Raw genomic sequence first — 14,871 nt, 5'->3', positions numbered from 1 at the left:
CCGGTATGGAAATGTCACAAGTTTTTGCAGTAGCTAACATTTACCACCTCTTATAGATATAGATAATTGTTATTTTTTTCAAATTATAGACTATATTTATTAAGAAGTGTTTAAATCGTAGTTCATACTGGACGTACAAACATAGTATATTCAAACATTTATTAATTAAAATATAAAACACTAATGTGTTTCCTATATTCTTAACCCACATAGTAATAATAATAATAAAAAATGATGAATAAAGAAATAGAGAGCAAAATAAAAACGTTAAGATCTAAGCAGCTCCCATTGTGTACAAACCTTTATAAGGTAAAAAATATCGAACCTGCTACCGTAGAGGTTTTATGACGAGGATAGTAAAAGGTTAGCGGGGATTATAAAAAGCCTTCTGTTCGGTCGACTTATTTTTTAATAAGATGTAGGTAACACCGTCTAAAATTACTGTAATTTGAATACACAATCTTTTATAAAAAGAGAGAGAGAGTAAATTGAGACAAGCTCAATCTTCATACTAAGTACATAAAGTAGGTTTTATATAATATAAAGAATGGCCATGTTATAGAAATTGAATAATTTGATTGCTTAGGTGAAAGTTGCCGAGTATGTTTCTAAAAAATTGCTTAATACTTAATAAAATAAAATAAATCAGTGGCGCTACAACCTTATTAGGTCTAGGCCTCAGATTTCTGTATCTGTTTCACGATCATTTGTCTATCTAATAGGTAGGTAGGTGATCAGCCTCCTGTGCCAGACACACGCTGTTGACTATTTTGGTCTTAGGCAAGCCGGGTTTCTCATAATGATTTAATTCACCGTTCAAGCGATAGTTAAGTGCTAACGTAGAAAGTCCATTGGTGCACAGCCGGGGATCGAACTTACCACCTCCGGGATGAAAGTCGCACGCAGACGGCCATCATTATACTTTTGTGCTTAATCAAAAGATTATTTAAATTATTTAAATCTACACTTACAAGGTTAGACTATTATTGAAATCTAGAAAACTGGTATCCTAATCTGCAAATAGCCAAAACCGGTTTCATAAATGAAAAAATACTTTTATTGCTGACATGTCACATGTCAACTTCCGAAAAAAACGAAGGCGTCATTTGATTTATAAATCATTGAGTATAGACAATTCAACATGGTCACTGACCTACGGCAGGCCATAGAGAAGGAGAAAAAAAAGAACATCTTTCACACCGGATATTAAGGGGCTGGCGACAAAATTCTGGCGCCCGTATTTTTTCAACAAATAAAATGTGACCAAAAGTGAAAGGATATGGTTTTAAAAAAAACAAGTTATTTCAAATGTCAAGGATTTTTCTTTAGTTCATTTAAACAAAAACGAGGTTAGGGATCTCATTTACAGGGATTAGGCTCAAATATATTAATTTGGAATTTGCCTTATTAAAATGCTATATGTTTTAAATTTTAATACTTTGCGTTTAATTCTTCATAAACAGAAATACCTAACTGTAACTTTGCTAAACGGCTCTTTACTTAATTTTGATAATGGATCCTAATAATTGGAACATATGATGGGTATTAATGACTAAGAAACAGATATTTCTTTATGAAAATTCCAAACCAAAGCTCAATATTTGTTTACTAAAGAAAATGTAAATACTCTAATCGAATAGTAAACTTTCACAACAGGTATGCGATAGGCGCCACGCTTATCAAAATCCTTTGTTGTCATAGAAAAATATTTTGCCGATACGTCATTCTGTTTTGCAAAAAAAAACTTTTGTCTTTCAAAACAAAAGCATGAAGATGTCAGCTTAATTTGACAGCTGTCGATGAGGGCGTGTTGTGGCAAATTGTGATTGAATAGATTTGTAAAATATTTAAGTTTAGACATTTAACAACCTATCCTTAACATACTTTTTTGAGTTTGTAAAAAATATGTAGCAAATAAAACGTGGTAGAAGGTTTGAATTTGAGGATCATATTGTTTGATTAAAACTTAACCATAAAATTAATGAATTGATATAAATCTTAAGTGTGTGTAAATAAAATGAAAAGGCTACAATAACTGAGAGTTTATTAGCAATATACAAATAAACATGTTAATAAAATCATAAAAATAATGTTAATGAAATAATTATACTAAATGATATCAATGCATAAAGAGATAAAAATCTGAAACGCAATATAATAACGTTGAATCTAAACAAAACCCACGGATTAGGCGAACGGGTTCAAATAATCTCAACTTATCAACTGTCCACCATAAAGGACCTATAACGTCCACAGATTATAAAAAAAGACAAAAGAAATGTCAAGAAAAAATCCCGCGTTATCTGGGACCGGCGCCAGTGGCGGGCGGGTTCTTGCTTTTTTCTTCTTTTTTTTTCAAGCGAAAATCCAGGCCTTAGCGACGTAATTGACAGAATTTACGCATCCGATAAGGAGGTTTTATATTATAACTGGTTGTTTTTACGCGTTTTTTGTTACATCGTTTTGAATGTTCTATGGAGATTGCGTATTTATTTACATATTAAATACCTTAAATTTACATTTTCCTGTTTAATGCTAGTTCTAAAATTGTTTCTGGTTTCGTAATATTCAATCTCAGTACCAATCGGTACTCTTTGCCTGTCTCTTTTGCTTACAAAATAGTAATTATAATGAATGCTCCATAAATATAGCTTTTACGTTAATAATACTTAAAGCAGCCCTACTACTACTACGCCTAGAAATTGAAAAAAAAAGTGTATCTTTTACAATTCCGGCATTAAAGTAATTTTCATCGTACATATGTAAAAATATATTATGTCTATAAACTACATTACCTACCTACTTCAGCAATAATTTCACAACATTTTTAAATTGCTCAAGTCTATAAATTGACCCTGAGAGCTTGCTTATGAAACGAAGTAGATCCAACTTATATTGAATTAAAGTCAATAACACTATTTACTTATAAGTGCTTATAATTGAAATTACAAAACGTTATTCAAGGTATAGTTTTGAGATCGTTCATCAACTGTGCAATAGCTTTTCACTATTTTGCCTTTAAAAAAGATTGTGAAATAAATCAAAATTGGTTTATATGCAAGTTAATAACGATGGTAGGATGTAACCACAGCAACCGTACCGCAGTTGGTGAACGTCAAAATAATAATAAAACTTTATTCATGAGAGAAATATGGTTGTAATAAAATTGATCTATCGCTAGTCCCCACACAGGGAGCCTCTTTCATTACTATTACTCCTTGGTACGTGGTGCATGTTTAAAAGATTTTTTAAGTAGTTGTAGTGTCACATCGAATCTTACAAAAGTCGTATAAGTCCGTAAGTATGCACACACGCATTCACATACTCATACAGTATGTGAATGCGTGTGTGCGTCTGTGATAATTCTAAAATCTACTCTATCATGAAAATATATCTTTATATTATTATGTCGTAGCCACTGTCATTATCTATCCGTTAATCTGAATTCAAGAACTTCCTTCAACAAAGCACGAAACAAAAGTAAAAACAATTCACTTTCTAAATTGAATTTGGGTCCAAATAAAAATTGGATCAAGTACCGGCATGGACAGACATGGCCGTCCCATTTTATATATAGATCAAGATAAGCCGAGTAACACCTACACGGCGCATCAAAGTCGGTGCGTTCAGGCCCTTTACACACATGACGATATAAACGGCACGTTTTTTAAACTGTCTGTTAATCCAACTAGATACACGTAGATGCTCTTCATTTCTATAATACTTTTTTATTTTCTATAATTAATTAAATATATAGAAAATTAACAAATCAACATTACACACCAATATAAACGCTGATTATAACTACGCAAAGATACAAAAAGTTTATCTATAGTTATATATATGAATTACTGTTCGTTTGTTTCCGTTAAACTCGAGAATATCTGGACAGACTTGGCTAATTAAGATCTTGATATATTGGTGGAAGTTCAGGGAAGGAAAGAAAAATATCTTGACAACCAAGTAACAAATGTTTGTTTAAAAGACATCTTTTAATGCCTTCAGAAATCTGTGTTTCATAGCTGAGAGGTCCGATCTCATTGGTCTGTTTAAAAAAAATTGTGATGAGTTTTGTCACAAATATATGTAGGTGATACGAAGTTCACCGGGTAAGTAAGTCATATTTTATTGAGAGAAAAACATAGAAACTTTTGTTTTTGAGACGCAACCGGTAATGCGAGCCAACTGGCGTTTTAAAGCTTAGTTAGTAGTTGTCCTAAGTAAAGGCTACCCTTTGGTCAGTCCTATCGGGCCATCTCATTAGGACTTCCGTGTCCTAAAGGCGCCATGGCCTAATTAGCTGGAAAAATTGATGGTTATGCCGTATTTACGGGTTATTAAAAAAGAGTTTTACGATCTGAGGATGTGGCGAATTTTAACCATAAAATAAGGATTTCAGCAGAACCCGTACTTGCCATTTAATGAAATTTCTATATTACTTAATGGGAAGGAAATTCAGTATGTTTTCACCCAAAAGAATAACTTTTACAGATATTTTTAACTGGAACCTGGCCTGTATAGTCCTCTTCCATATAGAAAGAGTCCCATTTAGGTAAAATATCTACATTTTCACTATTCCGCTCAGTTTCTCATACAATGTACTTCGTACATACGATTTTAAATAGGTTAGCGGGTTAAAATGTGTTTTTTTTTTCTGGCTTATATGTAATAGAATTGATTTGTCTGTGTGTAAAAGATTGTTATGTCATATTATCTGGTATTTTTTAAGGATGTTTTAAAACTTAAGAATAAATAAAACCGTATATAATGGTATATTTACATATATGTATCTATGCAAAAAAAATTAATTATTAACGTCGTATTTCAAATTAAAAATAACGATGTTAGTACGAGTTTAGTAAGTACAATTTGTATGAATGGCTATAATTTATCTCAAGACTTTTTATAAATATAATATTTTATATTATTTGATAAGACGTCGTCACAGTTGGTGAGAATCATAAAACCGAAAACTGAGTAGCAAACAAACGTCTTATTACATAAAATTCCTTGCAAATGAATAATTTATCATCTATTTAGACAATATATGTTTTTATAACCGAAACGAAAACTTTATCACTGAGTAATTTATTTCTCAGTCACGCTACAAGCTTTTTAGGTCTGGGTCTCAGATTTCTGTATCTGTTTCATGATCATTTGCCAATCTAATAGGCAAGTAGGTAGGTGATCAGCCTCCTGTGCCTGATGCACCATTCCTTCTTCCTTCCTCCCAACGATTCCTTCACCGTCCGAGCGAGTTAAATGCGCACATAGACAGAAAGTCGAAAATCGAACATACAACCTCGGGGATGAGAATCGCACGGTGAAGCCACTCGGCTAACACGGCTCTTCCGAGATGAAATATCGCCTATAATTAAAGCAATTACATATATCATTGTCATATAACGCGAGTAGGTACCACACACAATAATTTTGACGGCATTCATTTATTATAAATATTTAATTAAAAATTATAAGACATTAGCGATTATTTGCGTGATTTTATTGGGTTAGTTTGATAATTTTAATTTATAATAAAAATTAAATTAATAATAAAGATTGGCCGTTTTCCTTACGACAAGACACATTGGAAGACGGCATTTGAACCCAAGACATCAGGGTTAGAGGTGCATGCTTAACCACAAAGCTAGCATTTATTTGGATAATAAATTAAGTGTTTGACGCATATCAACGCGTGCGCACATCCTGATTGATAGTGCCGCTCCATTACTGGGGGTTGCTAATGCAGACATATGTACATAGATACCTTATCTAACACAAATAACCAGTAGTTAACGCAAACATTTGTACCATATGTTACTTTTATTTTCAACTCATGAAGAACAAATAAGTATTTGTTCTCTCAAGTGTCTGCAATAAGTATTGCAGACACTTGCCAAAGTCAAGTCGCGCTCCCCGTTGGGTGGGTCTTAGATAATAATAATAATTAGGCCTCATTTATTCCATATTTCATCCATATTTACAATATATACACACATGAAATTGTATTCAGATATAATTATATTTTTTTCTAAGGACCTCTTATAGGCTTCGTACAACTGGCTGTATCTCTTTTCTCCAATCATTTTTCTCCAAATCTCGTCACTGTGCAAGAGGGCGACCTCTCTTACCCTGGTGGCCCTTTCCTGTCTTAGATAGGTGATGGGAAACACATTTATGTATGTAACACATACAGATTTTTAAAGACATAGCTGGAAACAACTAAACGCGGCCTCCGTTGCTTACTGGTGGTACACTCCCAGAGATGCTAGAATCTATTAGGCGAATCGATTATGTTTGGATTAGTAGACTCTAGAGAAAGGTTTGTTAGCCCACTAAAATCCTATATCTGTTTAGTTACATATATTGTAAAACTTAAGTTATAATGATTTAAACTATGAGGATTCATTTTAGTTTACGAATATCACACTACAATTTTAAAACAATATTATGAATTTAATTTAATAAACCCTTTAACAACAATTTCAAATTCTAAATTAATAACTGTAAAATACCCCCCAATAAAAGACAATTATTAATTACAATAAATGTATAATCACTACTTATTATGAAACAAAGACGCATCTGTCAGTTCGCTATAAAATACTGCACGCATTTTCATGTGGTTTTCACCAATAGATAGAAGAATTCAGGAAGGATAGGTATGTAATTTTGCAATGCGGAGCGACTAGTTATAGTTTAAATCTATGACTACTTGTGTATGAATGACAGCGTTGCCTAAATAAGGTTGTATTCTTCAAAAGTTTATTCTAGGCCAGTTTTTGTTAGACATTTTAACGTTATTTCGAAACGGCTTTGGGATAGTTTAGTATGTAGGTGCGAGCTACCGACTTCGCACCACAATAAAACCTGTGAGGTGGTCCCAAAGAATTTTAACAGATGTAGGCGGCAAGGGTGGTTTTTTACGTGATTCCTGTTCTGCAGAACCTTTATTCTAAGGTATACCTACTGTATGATCCTTCTGCTACAGGTTAACTATTATAAGGAGGTAGGTTAGTAAAGGATCTGCCCTACACGTCGGTTTTTTTAATACAAGGGAATATAATATAATATTGGCAAAAAAGCAGGATGTTGGAGGACCTGATGTGAAGTGATACCGCCCATGAACACTGCTAGAAGGCTCGCAAGCACATTGCCGGCATTTTGAGAATTGAAACGCTCTTATCTTGAAGGACCCTGAGTCAATTGATACGGAAATACTTTAGTAGGCAGCTGGTAGCATTTTGCCTTAAAAAAATAGATTTTAGATCATGCCGGTTTCCTCTTAATGTTTTCTTATCTATAGGTATTGTATAGTCCAGAGCCCAAGTCACACGTATAACCACTGGGCCAACAGTCGTAGTTTTATTAAGGAATTAGAATTAGATTATTTTATGTAACAATTAAAAAAACCGTCTCAGAAAAAAGCCGTACGTGCCTGAACAGTGGGGCGGCGGTGCCTATGATCGATCTTCTAATTTACACCTTTATAACTTACTACCTCTACTCATGCCTCTTAATATAATGTTGTGTGTTTCCTCTAATAAAATCTGGGACAAGGAACGAAACTCGAATTAGATACCCATTGTGTATTTTTGTATTGATTAAAACACATATTTAGATACATTAAATTCATCAACGTAAAACTTAAATAGATAATTAAGCAGTTTAAAGTATTAAATAGTGTACTTAGTAGCTGTTCAAATAAAATGATAAAAACTATTCAAGATTTATAATAATACACATATGTATTTTGATAATATCTACTATAAGTCTATTTAATCCCTTTTTAACTTCAAAAATGTATTATTTATTGTGTTTATTTATTTAATATGGATTCGCATTTTACTAACTCCATAATTAAACGTACAAATTCAGAAGTAAAGAGAATTCTAAAGTTTATATAGTGGTTTAGCTAAATACATTGACAAAAGCTGTCTTGTTTGGGTAGAGTGCCTGGAGCTCCTTCTCGGGGCAACTAGGGGCAGGGAATTATAAAGGAAATCTAAGAGGTTACCCATAGACAAGAAACAATAGAGTTAGATAGTTTCGCACATAGTGCATGCCAATATGCACAAAAACCAGTTGCAAATGAAATAGGTAAAATCTAAAAATACCGGGCGCTGTTTGCGCTGTCACTTAGCGGTGAATAATAAAACGTAAAGTACTCTGCCTGTATTGTTTTGTTAGCGTAGGGCTGCGCAGGCGTCTACGCATTTTGAAATATCAAGCGGAATGCGAAAATACGCTGTAGATCCTGAGTTATTTGAGAAGCACCAAACTATTTTTTATAATTTAGTTTTTTTTAAAGTTTGTTTTGTTTAAATGATGACAGACTTGAGTTGACATAACTTTTTTTAAACTGGACTATAACCTAATTCTACAAAATGTTTAGTTTCTTCTTCTTCTTTTGGAGAGGCCATTACTGAAGGATGACCGTCAGTCTCTTAAAGCGTGTCTTGTCCTGTGCCAGATGCAGAAACTCTTCCGCAGTTGCAATATCCGTCCACTCTCTACGTTGCGAAGCCATGATTTTGTTTACAAATTTCATTCAAAAACATTATCTTATTTAAATCACAAATTAAGTGGCTGTAATAGCTGTTATGTATCTTATGTTTAGCTTGCGTCTAGAGTTAAAATATATAATAATAATAAAGCCCGTTTATTTCCAATCTCTAGAAATGTAGAATATACATTTTTTTCTTGTTATCGTAACTTCTATCATAGCTTTCTTTCTCCATTCGCCTCCTGCTAACGCTAAAAAAAATTCTATCCACCTTTTTAGGGCGCCCTCTTCTCCTTTTTCCCCTTGGCACTTTTCAGAGTCAAAATATATAGGAACAGAGAATGTTACAGCTATGATAAAAAGACATTGAGTGAACCCCTACACTTCTTGGTAAATAACAATATTATTGTTGAATATGGCACTGTAGGATCTGCATTTACGATTCATTTTGTGCAATTTGCAACTTTACGCAATGTTCCTAAACACAAGCAAACGAGGAAAACTCAAAAGTATAGGTAGAAACAGTTTTAACATCTTATCCGTATCTTGTTTTGATAATATTTCTTGCAGCGGTTTAAACCCGAAAGCAACAAAGAAATATCTTCTATAACATTATTTTGAATAGCTTTTTAATTTTTTTAGTCATTTAAAAATCGGCTTCATATAGATATTATTACTATTTTCAATCATTTCCAATACACAGTGTATTGGAAAGAAAGAAAAGAGATAAAGATCTTAAATGCCTAAACTATGCTTAAATCTATTTATCATCCCTTTTATACGATGTGAAACCTATGCTCAATCTCGAGGACCATAATATCCGGGACGCACTACTTACTAAAACTAATAGACCACAAGCCCATGAACAAAAAATACCTGTGAAATGACCCAACCTGAATTACGCTTAGAAGGCTGTTACTATATCTGAAAATAGCTCTGAGCACTATGCCGTCATTTCTGAGCGGTACATGTGAGTACGTGAGTGAATGGACTTTCTCAGGTACAATGGGGGAATTTCGACTAATTATTAATGTACGGCTTTGTTATAAGTGTATAGATGATTAAAAATAAATGTCGAAAAACCTAGTGCCGTACAAAAGTGATGGTGCCGAAAGTCGGTGCAAATTTATAATTCGACGACAGTTGCAGAAGCAATATAGGTCATTTATTACTGTACGGCATTTGTGTGATTCCTTTTGGACACATATACAGATACTTTACCCGTAAACGCCGTACATATTCCCAGCGGAGCGGTCGAAAGCCAAGGGTCGGAACCCTACCCCTACACCCATATACCCTAAGGTCATTGTAAAATGTACGGCAACATGTTCAAAATATTATTTAACACGGACAATAATGTTTTATAATTATGCCGTCCAAATATTATAGTTAATATTTGTGTAATTAAATATTTATCGAAATTTCAGGATTTACCAAGTTCTTACTGCTGTAAGATCAGAGAATAATGTACGGCAACTTGTTTTTTTACATAATGTTACTAAATATTACCGTTGTACATTATAGCCGTTCATTATAAATGGTAACAAATAAAAATATTATGATAAAAAATATATGAAATTTCCGAAATTTAGATGACTTTTCAAATGCTCCTAGAGTAATATGGGGAGTAATACTTTCAAAGATTATTGTTATTTTATATGTAACAAATATAAATAAACAAAAAAAACCAGATGCCGTACATTTTACTCCAGATTATTCTTTACAGCTGATAAAAACTTCGACGACGTTTGAGGTGTCCCTTAAGGTCATTAAATAACTGGACATATCTGAGTATACTACCATAAGGCTGTAAAGTATATTTACAGCCTTATCGTACCAGCAGAGAGAGGTAAAGGAAAAATATTTTTAACAAAAATAAAAATATAATACAGGGCGACCCAAAGTTATGAGACATGAAGGGAAAGTACCTTAAATATCGCAGATAGGGTATTTTACTAAAAGAAGACTTTATGTTATTTTTAAAAGTTAGTAATTCTGCATTCAAAGATTTTTTAAAAACTACTTACCTCGTCTGGAAATCGAACCGGCTTAAATTAAAAAAAAACACCCCTACTTTTATGATGCCAATCGAAAGAATGGCCAAAACCTAATAACTTTTCTAAAGTAACAGACTCGTAGGGGATTTTTTTAGGCTGAATACGATAGATAATGTTTTTAATTTGATTAAAAAGATATATTCACGCTGTTACTTTCTTTTAAAATACTATGTTACTTAAGAAGAGTTATTAGTTTTTGGCCATTCTTTCGATTGGCATCATAAAAGTAGGGGTGTTTTTTTTTACATTTAAGTCCGTTCGATTCCCAGACGAGGCAAGTAATTTTAAAAAAATCTTTGAATGCAGAATTAACAACTTTTAAAAATAACATTAAGTCTTCTTTTAGTAAAATACCCTATCTACGATTTTTAAGGTACTTTCCCTTCATTTCCCATAACTTTGGGACGCCCTGTATTGGTAGGCGGTGGTAGCGGACTATCGAAAGTGTACGGCATTTATCTTTTATTGAAGATTGTCTAAAGTATTAATAACCTGTGTTATTGCCGTACAGATTAAAGTCACCGGAAAATGACTCTTTTCTGAGGAAAGTAATTTACCCCATACACCTATGTGTTCCACAAAAAATGTACGGCATGCTGGAAAATGTTATCTATTTGTGAAGTACTCTCAAGATCATTTAATTTTATGTTGTTTCATATCATCATCACCTATATGCTAATGAGACATATGTTGCGACCCTTGGCTTTCAACCGCTCCGCTGGGAATATGTACGGCGTTTACGGGTAAAGTATCTGTATATGTGTCCAAAAGGAATCACACAAATGCCGTACAGTAATAAATGACCTATATTGCTTCTGCAACTGTCGTCGAATTAAAAATTTGCACCGACTTCCGGCACCATCACTTTTGTACGGCACTAGGTTTTTCGACATTTATTTTTAATCATCTATACACTTATAACAAAGCCGTACATTAATAATTAGTCGAAATTCCCCCATTGTACATGAGAAAGTCCATTCACTCACGTACTCACATGTACCGCTCAGAAATGACGGCATAGTGCTCAGAGCTATTTTCAGATATAGTAACAGCCTTCTAAGCGTAATTCAGGTTGGGTCATTTCACAGGTATTTTTTGTTCATGGGCTTGTGGTCTATAACGAGATTATCCAACATTTTGGATTGGATAGCATTTTGGAACCTGAAAGGTTATAACTTCTGGATCTCAGTGTTTAACGGCTACTTTGTAAAGAAATATAGGTAAGGGATGAGCGTATGTTTCCCTCCCTTTCCCCCATTGCGTTTATGCTAAACACTACAGCATTCCTATGTAATAATTAAACTCAACAAATAATAGATAAAAAGCACCTGCCAATAACAAGAACACGCTTGTAAAATATTTGTTAAAGATTACAACGTATCTTATTTAATATTTGATCGATAATACTTTTGATAATTATCTATCAGCTGCTAAGGACAAAATTGCATTTAATTTAGGTATAATGTTGCTAATTTATAATGTGTCTAGACTCAACCCAACTGCACTTTAATGTTTTTGTTAGTCTCTATATTACGCTTTTGTGTGTACTTTAGTGTAAATAACGAAGAATATCACTAAACAATTATTTTATATTTGTTTTAATTTCCTATTTATCGATTTTTATTATTATTATGTAGGTTAGAAATTTTGTATATTTGTGTGTTGGAAATAATCCATATTAAAATAAAAAGAAGAATATCACTTAATTTTCTTATAAGAGGCTAGTAAAGAGAACAGCCAGTTTTATTAAGATTTAGGACAGAGTTTTGTAAATAATGTAATAATATTTAGTGAAATAGAGAGAGAACAAGGCAGATAAAGAAAATTTTATAGACAGCATCTGAAAAAATATTCTTAATAGCAACTTTAAAACGTGTTAAGCAGCAAAGCTTGTCTATGAGAAACACTTAAGTTCAGTCAGTTCAGTCAAATTCTATGTCTTCTTATGAGTTTTCCTTACAAAAAGTCATAGACAAATAAATCTCGTAACCCCAAAATGCGGGGTGGCATTAGCAGAAATAATGTTTCGGTCGAAACGACCCCCGTTTATAAATCAATCAACCCCCTCACATTACATTTATTGGTTAAACTTTGCAAGATTTAATGGTTCTCGGATTTTTCATTGGAGTATCATTTTCTTAAGAAATTTTATAATAAGCAAAATTGTATTGCATTTAATTTTTGTAACTTCAATACCATATAAAAATTGATAAATCTAAAATAATATAAACGAAATTAAAAATATTTCTCTTACCTATACACAATAAACGTAATAGTAGGTACATAAATATATAAGTAATTAAAAGCCTTATTCTTAAAATTATCAGTCCTTTAACAAAAGCTTTCTTTCATCTCTTTCTATACCACTGTGTTAACGCTGTGATAGAAAGAAACAGTTTAATAAGATCAATTTCGTGTTTATGAAGGGAATGTGTGTAATTAACTTATTATAAGAAATACCTTCGTAATAGGTATGAGAGCTGTCTTTCAAGGAGCAATTTTTTAAATTCGTATTCCACAAAAAAACGCCATTGAATTTCTCAATGTGTTGTAAATATACATTATATGTATCTATATATACTTTAAAGGTTACAGTAGGTACCTTTATAATCGCCGTACTTTTCCCTTGTTTCAAAACAGGTTTTTGCCTAGCAATTTATTAATTAAGCAGGTGTTGGCTCCTATACATTATTTTTAACAAATACTTTTATGCTATTTAAAGCAAGAAGGCCACATATGAGACTATTATAATATGTATGTTATATCTCAAACATAAAATTTTAACTATAAATAATGTACCACATAATTAGTAGGTATGTACATTAATATTTAATTGAATTAAAAAGTATTTAAATGTAAAAAGGAATATTTAGATCAAGGCCGGTGACTATTTCTTATATGTACCTACCTACTTATTAAAACGTGTTTTAATTAAATATATAGTATTTTACTAATAATCCCTTAAATGCCAAGGTAGTAAACGCAGGCCCACCAATCACCGATAATAATCTAAATTTTCTCAATAAAATATCTCAGCTGCGAGATTTTAATCAAAATTAGCAGATCTCATTCTGATAAATTGGCATTTGATTTTACACAACTGTGTTATGCGGGTTATTTGCGGTTACAATATAAAATAGTTTTACTATAGGTACTTATATATATACACTTTAGGCATATAAAGGATACGCATGAAAATTAAAATTTTAAATGTCATAGGTACTTTTATTTACTATTTTGCACATTAGTAAAGAAAATAAAACTGCTAAACTAAATATTCTACGGAAATAAATATATAAATAAAAAAATAAAACGTTTTGGTCACATCAAATTATTATTAATTAAACAGAATGTTACTGCATTATTACTAAATTTTAACTTTTCATTTGACATGCCTTATTATTTAACAACATAATAAAATTATTAACACTTATCTATGTTTCAAGTGAGGGCCTTTGACATATTTTTTTTAATTTCACGATGCGTTATTTCTGAAGTAAAATTAATGGGAAGGTGAAATATTAACCTGCATCTGCATGCAACAACAGTGCAACCAGTTACTTAGGTATAATAATTTCATAAAAGAATACCACAACATATTTTCCCATACATGTAAATTATTTTTTATTCATTGTTGATCTGTATCATAATAATGGTAAAATTACTTACTGGGCATCATCTCCACGTGTGAAGAAGTATCCATGATGTTGTGATGGTGCAGCATGTCTGGCGGGGATTGCACCATCCCGCCACCACCACTGGCCATCACCATCACTGTATCAGGTTCTACCACCGGTCTAAACAACACGGATGGTCTACTTAAGACCAGTTTATAACACTTACGAAAAGACCTGTCTATGGTACAATTTTTAATTGCGCGTTTAGCTCTGTGTGTTCAATTTTTAAAAACGATACGAGACTCAATAACACAATCTTTTGTTTTAACTTATTTTTAGTTAGAAAACTTTAAAATTCTTAAAAGACGTATAGTGCACATAAATACTATCACAAGATCACTAAACACTATTCCGTTTTGAGGCACTTCGACATTTTTTGTTAATAAAAAACGAAAGAGCTACACACTCTCACCCGGCAAGAGCCAAGCCCACACTGCCGTACTATATGTATAATTCTATGGATCGACGCCAAGGCGCATGACAGATCGGCCTTCTCTCTGATTGGCCGGTTAATAGGACGCCTTTTTGAATGCTCGTCAGCCGTTGGTCGAAAGCTTCTCATTTTCCCGCCCCGCAGTTGTAGACCCTCACAAAATGGCGACCCCCTTTACAGGCTTTTGATGCTTTTTTG

General features: G+C 32.7%; 1 protein-coding gene across 2 annotated transcripts in view; it reads right to left on the bottom strand.

Annotated features, from left to right (window-relative positions):
* Positions 1-14,666, bottom strand: part of LOC125059193 (insulin gene enhancer protein ISL-1) — a 40,752-nt gene extending 26,086 nt beyond the window's left edge. For both annotated transcript variants that reach the window (XM_047663494.1, XM_047663496.1), the window contains exon 1: positions 14,233-14,666. In XM_047663494.1, coding sequence (XP_047519450.1) covers positions 14,233-14,335 — 103 coding nt within the window. In that variant the 5' untranslated portion in view covers positions 14,336-14,666. The remainder of the gene's footprint in view (positions 1-14,232) is intronic.
* Positions 14,667-14,871: the final 205 nt, after the last annotated feature.

Source organism: Pieris napi, chromosome 19 (assembly GCF_905475465.1).
Source record: "Pieris napi chromosome 19, ilPieNapi1.2, whole genome shotgun sequence".
Taxonomy (NCBI): domain Eukaryota; kingdom Metazoa; phylum Arthropoda; class Insecta; order Lepidoptera; family Pieridae; genus Pieris; species Pieris napi.
Note: the sequence above shows the minus strand (reverse complement) of the source record. Positions and strands in the feature narration are given on the sequence as shown.